Raw genomic sequence first — 13,346 nt, 5'->3', positions numbered from 1 at the left:
ACAAAGTTTCGCTCTGTCACCGGGCTGGAAGGCAGTGGTGCCATCTTGGCTGACTGCAATGTCTGCCTCCCAGGTTCAAGCGATTCTCCTGCCTCAGCCTCCCCAGTAGCTGGGACTACAGGCGCGTGCCACCACGCCCGGCTAATTTTTTGTATTTGCAGTAGAGACGGGGTTTCACCGTGTTAGCCAGGATGGTCTCGATCTCTTGACCTCATGATCCACCCACCTCGGCCTCCCAGGGTTGGGATTACAGGCGTGAGCCACCTCGCCCGGCCTGCCTTTTTAATTTTTATTTATTAGACATGGGGTCTCGCTATGTTGCCCAGACTGGAGTGTGGAGGCTATTCACAGGTGTGATCGTTGTGCACTACAGCCTTGAACTCCTGGACTCAAGCGATCAGCCCATCTCAGCATCCCAAGTAGTTGGTACTACAGGTGTGCACCACCATGCCTGGCTGTATTTTTTGTTGTTGTTGTTGTTTTTTGAGACGGAGTCTTGCTCTGTCGCCAGGCTGGAGTGTAGTGGCACAATCTTGGTTCACTGCAGCCTCTGCTCCTCGAGTTCAAGTGATTCTCCTGCCTCAGCCTCTCAAGTAGCTGGGACTACAGGCGCGTGCCACCACACCTGGCTAATTTTTGTATTTTTAGTAGAGACGGGGTTTCACCATGCTGGCCAGGATAGTCTCGATCTCTTGACCTCGTGATCTGCCTGCTCAGCCTCCCAAAGTGCTGAGATTACAGGTGTGAGCCACTGTTCCCAGCCTACCTGACTATATTTTTAACTACTCTCATGGAGCAGGGTTTACCTTATGAAGTAGGATATAGCATCTGAGGCCTCGATATGCTAAGTGGCCTGCAAGGTCACTTAGCAAGTGAGTGGTCTAGCTGAGCTGGAGACAGAGGACATTTGTGGTCACTTTGGAAGTTCCAGTGAGGACGAGCCTTAGCTAGCTCCAACTCTGAAGGCCAGAAGAAGAAGGGTTTGAGGGAGGCTATTATCAGGGGAAGGACGCAGGGCCCTGGTCTGGGCTTTAAAGAAGGGGCTTCCTGTGAGCCTCAGGATGGCCATGCCCTTGTATAGACTTTGTCCTCAAGGCAAGTTCTCTCCTGGCCTTTCAAATCTTCTCAACAGCTCTGGGCGGGACATTTATCCCCACCTTACAGATGAAGATAACAAAAGAACTTTATCCAGGCCAGGCACAGTGGCTCACTGCTGTAATCCCAGCAATTTGGGAGGCCGAGGCAGGCAGATCACTTGAGGTCAGGAGTTCAAGACCAGCCTGGCCAACATGGTGCAACCCTGCCTCTACTAAAAATACAAAAATTAGCTGGGTGTGGTGACACATGCCTGTAGTCCCAGCTAATCAGGAGGTTGAGGCAGGAGAATCGCTTAACCAGGGAGGCAGAGGTTACAGTGAGCAGAGATCACGTCACTGCACTCTAGCCTGGGCGACAGAGTGAGACTCCATCTCAAAAAATGAAATAATCTTTATTTTTTTTAAAAAGAACTTCATCCGGCTCCTGTTCAGAGGTGAACACACACATAACAGTTTTCAGAGTTTCTCCCAAGTTCCCCTGGTCCATTGCCCAGCTCCATCTTACCATGCCCTTTTTACAGTGTTCTCACCTTTTCACCCTCTGAACCTTCGCACCTGTTGTTCCCTTTGTCTGGAATGTTTCCTCCCTCCCCCACTGAACTCCTACTCATCCTTCAAGATCCAATGCCACAGTCTCTCCAGTCATGCAGCAAAATGGGACAGACTGCCATCTTCCCTCCCATTTCTCCCTCAGCTGCCACCCCTTGTTTCTGATCAATGGCTTGTGTTCATTTTGCTCTGCCACACACTGGGCTCCCATGTGTTTGCTGAAGGAATTCCGGGAAGCCTCCTGAACTACCCAGCCTCAACTTCTCTGTCAGCTCCTAAGAACTACAGGACATTGAAAGTGGGTGCCTATAATCCCTGCTGTTGACTTCGTCAAGTTTATTGTTGCCGCCCCCATCCCTTTTGTTTTCACTCTGTTAGCCTTCCTTTGTCCATTTTGTGCCTCTGCCCTAAGAGTCCTTGCCACGATCTTCCCTTTATCTGGCTTTCCATGTCCCCCCAGCAGCCAGGCATTCCAAGGCACAGGGTGGACCCTGGAACCTCTGACCACTTCCCTTCCAGGCTCCCATGGCCTAATAAACTCTAGTACCTTTCCTTGTCTAAGGCATGCACTGCCTGTCTTTAGCCCCTGGAGGAGTCCTGTTTCCCACCCATTGCCTTTTCCACTCTCTACCCCATCCTTTTTTTCTACCTAGTTAAGAAAATCAGATTCTCGTTAAAGATGATAAGGAAGCCAGGCGCGGTTGCTCACACCTGTAATCCTAGCACTTTGGGAGGCTGAGGTGGAGGAGAGCTTGAGCCCAGGAGTTCGAGACCTGCCTGGTCAACACAGTGTAGTCCCAGCTGCTCAGGAGGCTGAGGTGGGAGGATCACTGGAGCAGGGGAGTTCGAGGCTGCAGTGGGCTATGACTGCACCACTGCACTCCAGCCTGGGTAGCACAGAACCTTGTTTCTTTTTTTGAGATGGAGTTTCTTAAGGTAGGCCGGCCAGGGTGATCACATACCAAGCGTGGGGATGTTCCCGACGCAGCATTCTTGCTAAAACTGGACTAAGAGAGCCAAGGACACAGCCCAAGGTCGGGCCGGGTCAGTAGGAGGTCTCGGAGGAGCCTGACTCAAGTGTGGTCAAGGGGAGTCTTTGTCACCCGCTGGCAACTTGGCTCTATCGAGTCTCCCAGTCTCAGTTCAAGCTCTTCCCCCTTCCCAGCTCCGTCAAAATCGCCTTGGTTTCCAAGACCAGCTTCAGTGTCTCCTCTCAAACTTTCCTGAGCCTTCCCTCCACGGGAATTCATTTTTCCTGCCTGGGCCTGGGGAGAGAAGTCCATTTCTCCTTCTCAAATCCAGAGACCTTTGAGGCAGGAAAGCTCCCTGGCTGCCCCACAGGGCCGGGCAGGGCAGGGCAGGGCAGGGCCGGGCCGGGCAGGCGGGGTTTAGTGACTCCAGGGCGCCCACGCTGACCCGCACCCATGAGGTAGGGGGCTCCGGGGACGGCCGCTGTTTATCGCTGTCGCCTCCAGTCCCCGCCTTCCCCCCTCCGAGAAGGGGACCCAGAGTGAGAGCTGGTGGTCACGTCCTACGCCTGGGAGGGCCCCTGGGAGTTCACCCACTCCCCGGGGGCCCCATCCTGGGCCTGGGTCTGCTTCCTCCAGGGAAGGGGCGAGTTCCTGTAAGGTCTCCATCCGGCGCAGTTGCCGTGAATTGCCTTGGGGGCGCTGAACCCTGCTGGGGGTACAGAGACGCCTCCGAAACTCAGCGGCTCGGTCGCCCCCAAAGGCCAGACAAAACACGCCCACACCGCGCCTCCCTTCCCTCACCCTTTCCCGAAGTAAGACCGCCAGGCCACGGGCGCCCCCAGGCAGCCCCGCGCCCCTCAGCCGCCGACACAAACAGGCGCCCGGCAGCCGCGAGGGCCGGAGCGGCGCCTTTAAGAGGCAGCGGGCGGCGCTGCCCCCTGGCGGCCACCCCGCTGCTTCCTCGCCGCCGCGGGCTCCAGCGGGGCGGCCGGGCCAGCGCGGGGCGGCGGCGGGCAGGGGCAGCGAGTGCGCGGGCGCTCGCCGCCGCCCTTCTCGGCGGGCAGCGAGCGGGGACCAGGCCGAGGAGGAAGTGCCGGTGGTCCGAACGCGCCGGGGGGTACGGCCCGGCTCCGAACGGCCGAGGACGAGGACCCGGGCGGGAGGAGGAGGGAGGAAGGGCGCAGGGGCCGCGCTTCTGCTGCCGCCGGAGGGCTTGTAGCTCGGGCCCGCGCGGCGGGAGGGAGGCGGGCAGGGCGGAGGCGGTGTCTGCGGAGGCCCCGCTTCCCCTCCCGCGCGCCCCGGCCCCGGCCCAATCCGGGCCCAGCCCCAGCCGGCCGGCTGGCCTGGAGGCGCGGCGCTCGCGAGCGGGTGGGCGGGCGAGCCCGCTGGCGGCGGGGGCGTGGGCGGTGGCGGGGGCTCGGCCCAGCCAGTGGCCTTCCGCGCTGAGCGCCGCTCCCTCCTCCCGGCCGCCCGCCGCGCCCCGCCCCGCCCCGCCCCGCCCCGCGCGGCAGGACTGCGCGCTCCAGCACCGAGCCCGGTTCCGCGTCCCCGCCGCCCGGAGGAGGTGCCCGCTCGCTCGCGGCGCGCGCCGGCCGCCAGACTCGGCCTGTGGGCGATTTCCTCCGGACCCAGGCTCCCCGCCCGAGGAGGAAGATGCAGACCTTTCTGAAAGGGAAGAGAGTTGGCTACTGGCTGAGCGAGAAGAAAATCAAGAAGCTCAATTTCCAGGCCTTCGCCGAGCTGTGCAGGTAAGGTGGGACGCGACGCCTGCCCCCGGGGACCCCCGGCCCCAGCCCGGTGCAGCCTCAGCGGTTGTTTTGGGAGGTCGGAGCCAAACGGGAAGAAGCGGCGCGCGGGGAGACTGAGTCCGAACAGCCAGGTGGTGGTGGCGGCCGCTGGCCGCTTTCCAGGGAAGCGGTGGCCAGTACGGGCGAGGTGGCACGGACCAGGGCGCTCAGGTGCACTGTGACCCAGCTGGGGAGGCCCCCAGCAGCCCAGGGTGCGGGGGGAGTGCTGCTAAAGGTTGCGGAGGGACCTGGGAAATCGGGGCATCCACGCTGTGGGCTGGGGGCTTGAGGGTACTTTTGGACTGGAGTGTTTTTCTTCCTTCGTTCCCTCCCTTTCGTGGAGAAAGGGCACCCACGTTTGTGGACCACCTACTATGTGCCCCGCGTGTGCTCGGCTCTTGAGGCTGTCATTGCATATCATGAGGTTAAGCCCAGTGGAAGGGAGTAGCAATTCTTGGCATGTTGTGGTGATTTGCTGTCTCATTAGAGCCTCGTAGCAGCCCTGCAAATTGGCCAGGGTGGTGATTCTGGGCCACGTGTCTGAGAAGGGGGTCTGATCGGCAGAGCAGCGGGGTACCTCGCTTGGGGTCCCGCAGTTAGGGAGTGGCTGGTGCCTAGAAGGTGCTGGGTAAATGCCCATGATGTGGAGTGGCCTTCTGCCATCTGGGCTGGGTGCCCCTGCTCCCACCATGCTGGGGCTTCTTGGCGGAGTCTCCTGTGTTTAATAGGTCACGTTCTTGATAAATTACAGAACTACTGAGTCTTGGGTCAGGTAGGCCTTCCCTTGCTCCACAACTGTGGCTTTGCCTCTGAGAAGCAGTTAAACCCTTTTCTCAATTCATGCCTAAGAGAATCCAGCTCTGAAAGCCTTCTGCAAACTCCAGGTGGAAACCTTTTGTGATGCAGCTAGTTAGACTGATTTTTGAAAATGGGCTCTACTTGCGTTTTTGTCCCTGTGGGGCCCCCACACATCTTGGTGAAATGAACAGATGGGTTTCCGCATCCCCTGGTGCTCCTGGGGCCAGTGGCTGGTCTGAACTGGCCTGCACAGGTGGGCCTGATGCCTGTCCCAAGGGCCTGCTGCTCCTTGGCCCTGTGCAAGCTCAGCAGGTGCCCTTCCTGCAGCCAGAGGGGTGCAGCTTGTATAGGATAGCCCCTGGTTCTTTATCACTTGGTCTGGGGATGGGGTTGGTTGCCTTCTCCCAGGCTGGTTTCTCTAGAAGACAGGCTCTTCATGGTCGATAGGGCATGCAGAGTGGCCCCAGCAATTCATGAAGAAATCAGGAGTAGCTCCTTGCCAGAGCTTTGAAAATGAGTCTTAGGACCCTTGGAACATTGCAAAAGGGTACTTGAACATCGTACCTCGGATACACTCACTCGTGCTAAGGGGGCTCTAAGACACTGAAGAAATTTGGAGAAGCCCCTTTGGCATGTTCTCGAAGTCCAGTTCTGATGTGAGGCACTGGAGCTCCCCCTGCAGTCATATAAGACTTGGGAAATCCCAGTTAATCCCTCACACCCTTTGTACTGCTGTCTGTATTTGTGTCATCTTGTGCCTGTAACTCGGGCTTGAGGCTTGTCATTGGGTTGGCTTGTTTTACTTGGTAATTAGGAGGTTCAAGCAAAATATTCCTAGCCAAGACTCACAACGGGGTCCTTGTGCTGGACCTGCAGATTGGCTTGATTTTCTTATAGTCACTCTGCCTTTAACAGGGGTGGGAGGTTCAGGGCACGCTATGGGATCAAAGTTCTGGGGAGCAGGGCATTAATTTCTCTGCAAGGGTTGTTGTCTTCAAAGTCTAGTTGCCTTCTCTTGGCCAAAGTATTGGCTTCAAAGGAGACAGAAGGCATCAGGGCCATTCTAGAACCCAAGGAAGCCCACTTTGTGTTTTCACTAGGGAAGCTTTAGATATTTTATCATTTAAGCCTAAGAAGGAAAAGAAAACACCAAAAAGAGTTTTTCTGTTTCTTATTACTTTCAGGGCAGTGCCCCCTGGTGGCCACATTTCTATAGTGGCTGCAAAATGCTCCAACTGTTGAGCCAGTGGCCAGAGAGCCCTGTGAGGTTGTTTTGTTTGGTGTGAGGGTGGATGAGACTTTGGTGGCTGAGAGACAGTGCAAAGACATTATCATGTTTTCCGCATTCAGAATCTGGGGGTGCAGGGCTTCTGTATTGATGGGTGATGAATGTCTATGAATTCCCTAATGAAAAAATCTAAAGGTATTTGAAAATGGCCCTGCACTGAATGTTTGGGCAAAGCATGACCCAAATGGTCTGGCCCGGGATGGGTTGTTTAGCTGAATGTCCGGCCTTGTAAAAATCTGATCTCAGAGCAGGAAGAGACATTGGCCTTCATCTCATCCAGCTCCTTTGTTTTACAGATGGGGAAACCATCAAGAGAGGGGGCAGCTTCCAGACTCTTGCTCTTAACTTCTAGAATGGGTCCAACTTGGCTACCTTGAGACTTGCCTTTCTTTTTGGGCATCTTTAACAATAAGGCATTCCCCCTCGTTATCTTTCCAGAGGTCTGGTGGCTGCTATTTAGCTCCCAGAGGTTTTTTACACTCTCCTTGCAAGGCTGTGCCCCTCTGCAAGTGTAAGCCCTGTCTTGGGGTGGGGGTTTGGGGGGTAGCTCACGTTGATGGCAACAGTGGGTGGTTAGAGCCATGTCATGGGAAGTGCCCCAGCTGCCGTAGGTAGGCACAGGGGCCATCCTTTTCAGATGTGCACTCTGATAGGATGGGGCTCTGCTAGCCAGCAGATGGGCTTTGAATCTGCTTGTTTGTCAGTGGTACTGTTTGTTCCTGTGGCTGTCTTGTTTCTTCCCCTCTCTATGGGGACCGCTCTGGTTGTGTTCTCTTGTACCTCTCCCACCTGCCTTCCCTAGCCTGGGAGCAACCTTGTAGGTCCCCCACACCACCCCCTCTTTGTGACTATTTTTTTTTAAGGCGGAGCCTCGCTTTGTCACCCAGGCTAGAGTGCAGTGGCGTGATCTCGGCTCACTGCAACCTCTGCCTTCCAGGTTCAAGCCATTCTCCTGCCTCAGCCTCCTTAGTAGCTGGGATTACAGGCGCCCACCACCACGCGCAGCTAATTTTTGTATTTTTAGTAGAGATGGAATTTCACTATGTTGGCCAGGTTGGTCTTCTGATGTCAGGTGATCCCCCTGCCTTGGCCTCCCAGAGTGCTGGGATTACAGGCGTGAGCCACTGTGCCCAGACTTTGCGGCTTTTTCTAGATGCTCAGAAGGGGCTTCAGAAGGGGAGTGAAGAAATGAAAGCTGTTAGTTGGAAATGCTGGGTGATATTAATTTAATTTTTAATTTTGTAGTTCTCTGCAGCACCCCATTGGGGAATGCTAGCTGGCCCCAGTTCCCTCAGCTCCTGTTTCCTGTGCCTCCTCCTCTCCTACAGCTCCTCCTCGCTGTTCCATTCTTGAACGTATGTCGCAGGAGGTGGGTGTGGAAGAGGCACATGACTTGGTGAAGCTTTCCTTTTAAAATGTGGGTGAACCTCATCTGTTTTTACTGTAATAATTGCTGATTTTTAATGAAGTGCTTCCAGGGACCTCATCTTCTTTACTCCTTCCAGCAGACCAGCGGTGGAGGGATGAGGAAACAGGGGCTCTGTGAGCATAAGGGACTTGCACAGCCAGTTAGAGGGCTTTCTCAAGTCGGGTCTGAGGCCTTTGCACTGAGAATGTGGCTTCCTTGTTTATTTGCCCAAGTTGGGCTGAGGCTTCCAGGAGGCTCCAGAAGCAGAAGAATGTCTATGAGTTTCTCATCCTCTAGAGACTTGGAGGCCAGCTGGGCTGACTTGGCTTGCAAGAAACGTGTTTCTGGAGCAATCTCAGACCTTGTTATCCCACCAGGGACCCATTTGTCCCAATACCTTAGAAGGGACTGAGGAGTTCATTAATGCTCATGTCTGTGAGCACCCTTAGTAGGTAGCCCAGGCCTGCCTCTGCCCTCACAGGGCTGGGAGTTTGGTGTCAACAGTAAACTGGCTTGGGAGGTGTGCCGGGGGGGGAGTGTAGCATGCCACCGGGCCTGTCCCTTCCCCTCGGGCCCTACATTTCTTTCTTTAAAATACGGCCACCTCCAAGGTCCTTTTCTGTAGGGATGGCTTAGCATTCTGGTCTGGAGTTCTTTTGGGAGATTCTGTGCGGGGAGGAGGATTTTCTAGGATTAAGTGATGCTGATCTGTGGGTGGGTATTTTTTTATTTGTTTCGATGTCTGGATTTGCCACCATTTCGGGGGTGCAGAGGTAGGAGGAGGTGCTGACTTAGGTTTCCTTTGCCGCAGTGCACAGGGAGTATTCATAACCCAGCCTTGCAAATGAACACTTTCTACCAGCCTCCTGGGGAGCAAACAGAACTTCACGTGGGAGGAAGCTTCCGCATGCTCATGGGTTGTCTATCGATGGGACTGCCTCGGCTTCAGGCCTGGCTCCATGGCTGACTGCCCATGTGTCCCTGGCACACTCCCTGTGACCCTGGGCACGTTCCCTACCCCTCTGCACCTCACTTTCCTCATCTGTGAGGGTAATAATTTAGATTGGGGTTGTGAGCCTCAAATGAGGGGATTTGCTGAAGTGTCCAGGATAGTGCCTGGAACTCTGCCAGTGGTGGCTGCTGCTGCTGCCACCTTCTTCCCTATGGAGTGAGCGAATGGGTCTCTGCCCACGGATGCCTCTCTGTTCAGGGACCTTTAGCCTTTGTAGATGTAGTGTTCTTGGTTTTGGCAGTTTACAAGTCACCCTGAAGTCCATGATGGCTGAACTGATCATCTTGCAGGGATGTGGGGTTTGCGGATTTGAAACTGTTGAGTGGGCACAGCTAAGGAGGGGGTCCTGGCTTGCATGGTGACCTTTTAGCATCACAAGCGGGGTCCTGTTCTCCTTCAGCACACGGCCTATCTGAATCTTACAGCCCCTCAGGAGGTGGCGATGCTGTCCCCACCTGTTTTATGATGGGGAAGCTGAGAAGTTTTTAAGTTTGGAGATTATAAAGTTTGTTCTGGGTTTCCTGAAAATGCCAAGTCTGCGCTAGTAATCGTGTTAGTATTACTAGCTAACATTTATTGTTTTCTGTATCTTTTTGAATATTTAAGACATGTACATATTAAAAAAAATTCAGAGGACTCAGAGTATACACTGAGATGTCAGCCCTGTTTGCTTCTCATTCCTGAGTTTCAGTTCCCTGGAGCAGTCTGTCTCTATAGGTGTTTATGGAGACACGGGGTGCACGCATGTGTGGGTCTCTCCATACGTATGTACGTTGTGCCCTTGCCCATTGCATGGGTTGGTGTGTCCTGGAGAAACTCCACATCGCTGCTTCATTTGGAGAAAGTTTTGTATCATTGCCACTTTTTTTAAACAGCTGAGTGGTCCAGTTCTTAAAAGGATGGAACAGTTTCTTCCCTGGGTGTTGGTTTCTGCTGGTGTGGGCAGCATGACGGTACCCTGTCCCCTTGCCTGGGTGCACATTGCTAGATGAGGAGTGCTGGGTCATAGGGCACAGGCGTTTTATGTTTTCATACGTGTGTGTGTGTGTGTGTGTGTGTGTGTGTGTGTGTGTGTGTGTATGAGATGGAGTCTCGCTCTGTCACCCAGGCTGGAGTGCAGTGGCATGATCTCAGCTCACTGCAACCTCTACCTCCCAGGTTCAAGCAGTTCTCCTGTCTCAGCCTCCCGAGTAGCTGGAACTACAGGCATGTGCCACCATGCCTGGCTAATTTTTGTGTTTTTAGTAGAGACAGAGTTTCGCCATCTTGGCCAGGTCGATCTTGAACTCCTGGCCTCAAGTGATCTGCCCGCCTCGGCCTCCCAAAGTGCTGGGATTACAGGCGTGAGCCACTACACCCAGCCTTTTCATACATCTTCTGAAACTGCTCACCAAGAAATTTCACTATTTCAGTCCCAGTGACAGTGAGTGGGAGTGCCTGTGCCGCACACACGCCGGGACAAATGTGTAGGTGAGACGGTACTCTGGATTTGTATTTTGCTTAGTGATATAGTGAGATTGAGGAGTTTAGGTTGTTGCAGGCTGACTGCAGGCACGGGAAGAGCTGGCTGCACCTGCATGTCCAGCTGGGCGCCGGTGATTCTAACCACTGGGCAATCCTGCCTCCACCGATGATTTCTCCCTCATGGCTTAGCAGGTTTGGGGCCTTCAGTAAATACTTAGTGGCATGCCCCATGAGCACAGTTCCTGAGCAGTTGGATAGGGTTTCATTTCCCACTCATTTTGAATTCAGCTGGACAGCTAGTTTTGAGAGAATGCTATGGTACTTCCCCTTTAAAAAGTAACATTCAAGGCTGGATGAGGTGGCTTATGCCTGTAATCCCAGCATTTTGGGAGGCTGAGGTGGGTGGATCACGGGGTCAGGCATTCAAGACCAACCTGGCCAAGATGGTGAAACCCGGTTTCTACTAAAAATACAAAAAAAAATTAGCCAGGTGTGGTGGTGGGCACCTGTAATCCCAGCTACTTGGGAGACTGAGGTAGAGAATTTCTTGAACCAAGATCGTGCCACTGCACTCTAGTCTGGGTGACAGAGCAAGACTCTGTCTCAAAAAAGAAAAAAAAAGTAACATTCATTTTAGAAAGCAAATCGTTTAGGAGCTGTGTACTTTCTTCTTTCCCTGGAAAAGTCTCTGTCTTAAATGCATTCCCCGTCCTGCATGAATTGGGCCCAACCCAGCCTCTCTGACTCTGGTGGCCCTTGGAGAGCTGGCCTTGGTGTGTGTGGCCTTGCTCTGGAGAGGGTGTGGGACTCCGGAGAGCTGGCCTACGGTCACACAGTGAGAATTGGCAGGGGAACTTGTCTCACTCCAAGCTGAGTGCTCCTCACTTACCATTGACTGAAGCCTCCTTATGAGCAGGCCCTTCCTCCTGGCCCTTGGTGTGTATTAGAGTGGTCAGGCCATACCTGTTGGGCCGTTTGAATCTTTTCTGGTGCTCCGTCTTGCTGCTCTGAGCCTGCTCAGCAGCGATCCTCATTGCCATTGTTTCCCCAGCAGAGCCTCTTGGGCTGGTTTCTGTAGGCCCACCCTCCGGATGGCTCTTGGGAGTGCTCCCCCAGCTGCTTTTAGGATTTGGTGGGGTGGATCTATGATTCATGTCAGAGATCCCGTGGAGCCTTGGAGCATCAAGAATCACTCCCACAAGGGAGCCCTGGACTCCTGACCCCCTACACACTGCATCCCCCGACGCCTCCAGGCCCTTGAGTGCTGGGTGCCCCACTCTGTTAATTGCTCTTGGTGTTCTAGGGCACACCTGTGGCAGAGGCCACCTGCAGACTCAGCAGCCCCAGAGAGTGAATCGGGACCCACAGGCCAAAGGCCCTTCCACACAGCTTCAGGAAGGTGTCTTTGTTCCCCTCTCGCTCCATCAGGTCAGAATCTTTGCTGATACCTAGGGGCCCCCACCGCTGGGCCTGTTCTTTCTGACTTGTTCATTGTCATGCTTATTTTAAGTCTGTCTTGTTTTTAAATAGTTAGTTCCATGAAGGTAGAGATTTTGGCAGCTTTATTTACGGCTGAAACCCCTGTGCCTATACCAGTGCACAGAGGAGCTCAAAAAAGTATCTGTTAGAGGCTGGGCATGGTGGCTCATGCCTATAATCCTAGCACTTTGGGAGGTCAAGGTGGGCGGATCATTTGAGGTCAGGAGTTCAAGACCAGCCTGAGCAACATGGTGAAACCCCATCTCTACTAAAAATACAAAAATTATCAGGGCATGGTGATGGGTACTTGTAATCTCAGCTACTGGGGAGGCTGAGGCAGGAGAATTGCTTGAGCTTGGGACGTTGAGGTTGCAGTGAGCCAAGATCGTACCATTGCACTCCAGCCTGGGCAACAGAGGGAGACTCCATTCCCCCCCCACCCCCACCCCCCCAGAAAAAAGTATGTTAGTGGATAAGTGAACTGCCTTGGTGGTTTTTGGAAGCCTTTTTCATGTCTCTGTGGCTCAGCCACAGTTACTTGTGACTTTGGAATATTTCGGGCCAGGAAGGGAACCCCAGGGATGGGGAGATGGGGAGGGAGTTAGGTGGTAAGTCCCAGGATCTGGAGGGGCTTGTGGGCGAGTCCTGGGCATCTGCCCTGGCCAGGCCTGTGCTGGTGCTGGTTCTTGCCGGCATACACCTAGGGGAGGTGAAGGTAGACCAGCTCTCAGATGCACTGGAAATGCTGCAGGGCATGACTAGAGCCAGGAAGCCTGCAAGCAGGAGAGAACCATGGCATGGTGGCTGTAGCCACTTTAGCACTCTGTGGTCAGAGAAGGCCTCCCTGAGGAGGTGACGTTCAGTGAGAGGGGCCTAGAGCTCTCTCCAGGAGCTAAAGGACCCACAGGGTGGATGGTGTCCACTGTATAGAGGCCACACACCCTGGCCTGCCTTTGCCATAAGTCCTGGGTGCCATGTGGACTAGAGGGCGGGCATCTTGGGGCAGAACTGAGGCCGGTTTCCACTTTAGACAGCGTGGTCCAAGGAGGCATGGGGGTGTCCTTCAAGAGCCTTGTTTCCTAACAGTGTGACTTTCCTCCCATCTGAGGGAGGCTGCAGTTTTGGCCTGGGGGCTAAGGATAGAAAGACAAAATGCTCTGCTTCTTTCTGGCTCAGTCCAGCCTTTGTGTTCAGGAAATAAGCTGCTCTGGGCTGTGGGGTGGGATGGCGTGGTTGTGCGGTGGGGTGGGGCGGGTGGGGTGGTTGGGTCAACTGACCTTTCTCAAGGATCAAGTTGGGCCTCAGGTGCCCAAGGGAACAGAAGGAAGCGGCGCCTGGCATGTGAGCTCTTTGGCAGTCATCGATCTTTCTCCAGGTTACTTGTTTGCCAAACCAGTGGCTCACGCCTATAATCTCAGCACTGTGGGAGGCTGAGGTGGAAGGATTACCTGAGGTCAGGAGTTCAAGGCCAGTCTGGCCAACATGACAAGATC

The 13,346-nt window shown here is 54.5% G+C and overlaps 1 protein-coding gene across 2 annotated transcripts in view; it reads left to right on the top strand.

The window, feature by feature from the left end:
* The first annotated feature begins 3,652 nt into the window (after positions 1–3,652).
* The window catches only part of ITPK1 (inositol-tetrakisphosphate 1-kinase), a 179,998-nt gene continuing 170,304 nt past the window's right edge, over positions 3,653–13,346 (top strand). Inside the window, exons 1-2 of one of the 2 annotated variants that reach the window (XM_037745173.1) lie at positions 3,653–3,717; positions 4,119–4,365. Coding sequence is in view for 1 of the 2 variants with exons in the window: in XM_037745171.1 (XP_037601099.1) it covers positions 4,271–4,365 (95 nt within the window). In the remaining variant the exon portion in view is untranslated. Of the gene's footprint in view, positions 3,718–4,118; positions 4,366–13,346 lie in introns of those variants that run through there. The other variant, XM_037745171.1, reaches the window with a different exon arrangement.

Source organism: Cebus imitator, unplaced genomic scaffold (genome assembly GCF_001604975.1).
Source record: "Cebus imitator isolate Cc_AM_T3 unplaced genomic scaffold, Cebus_imitator-1.0 Scaffold193, whole genome shotgun sequence".
Classification (NCBI taxonomy): Eukaryota; Metazoa; Chordata; class Mammalia; order Primates; family Cebidae; genus Cebus; species Cebus imitator.
This window is presented reverse-complemented; position numbering and strand designations above follow the sequence as displayed.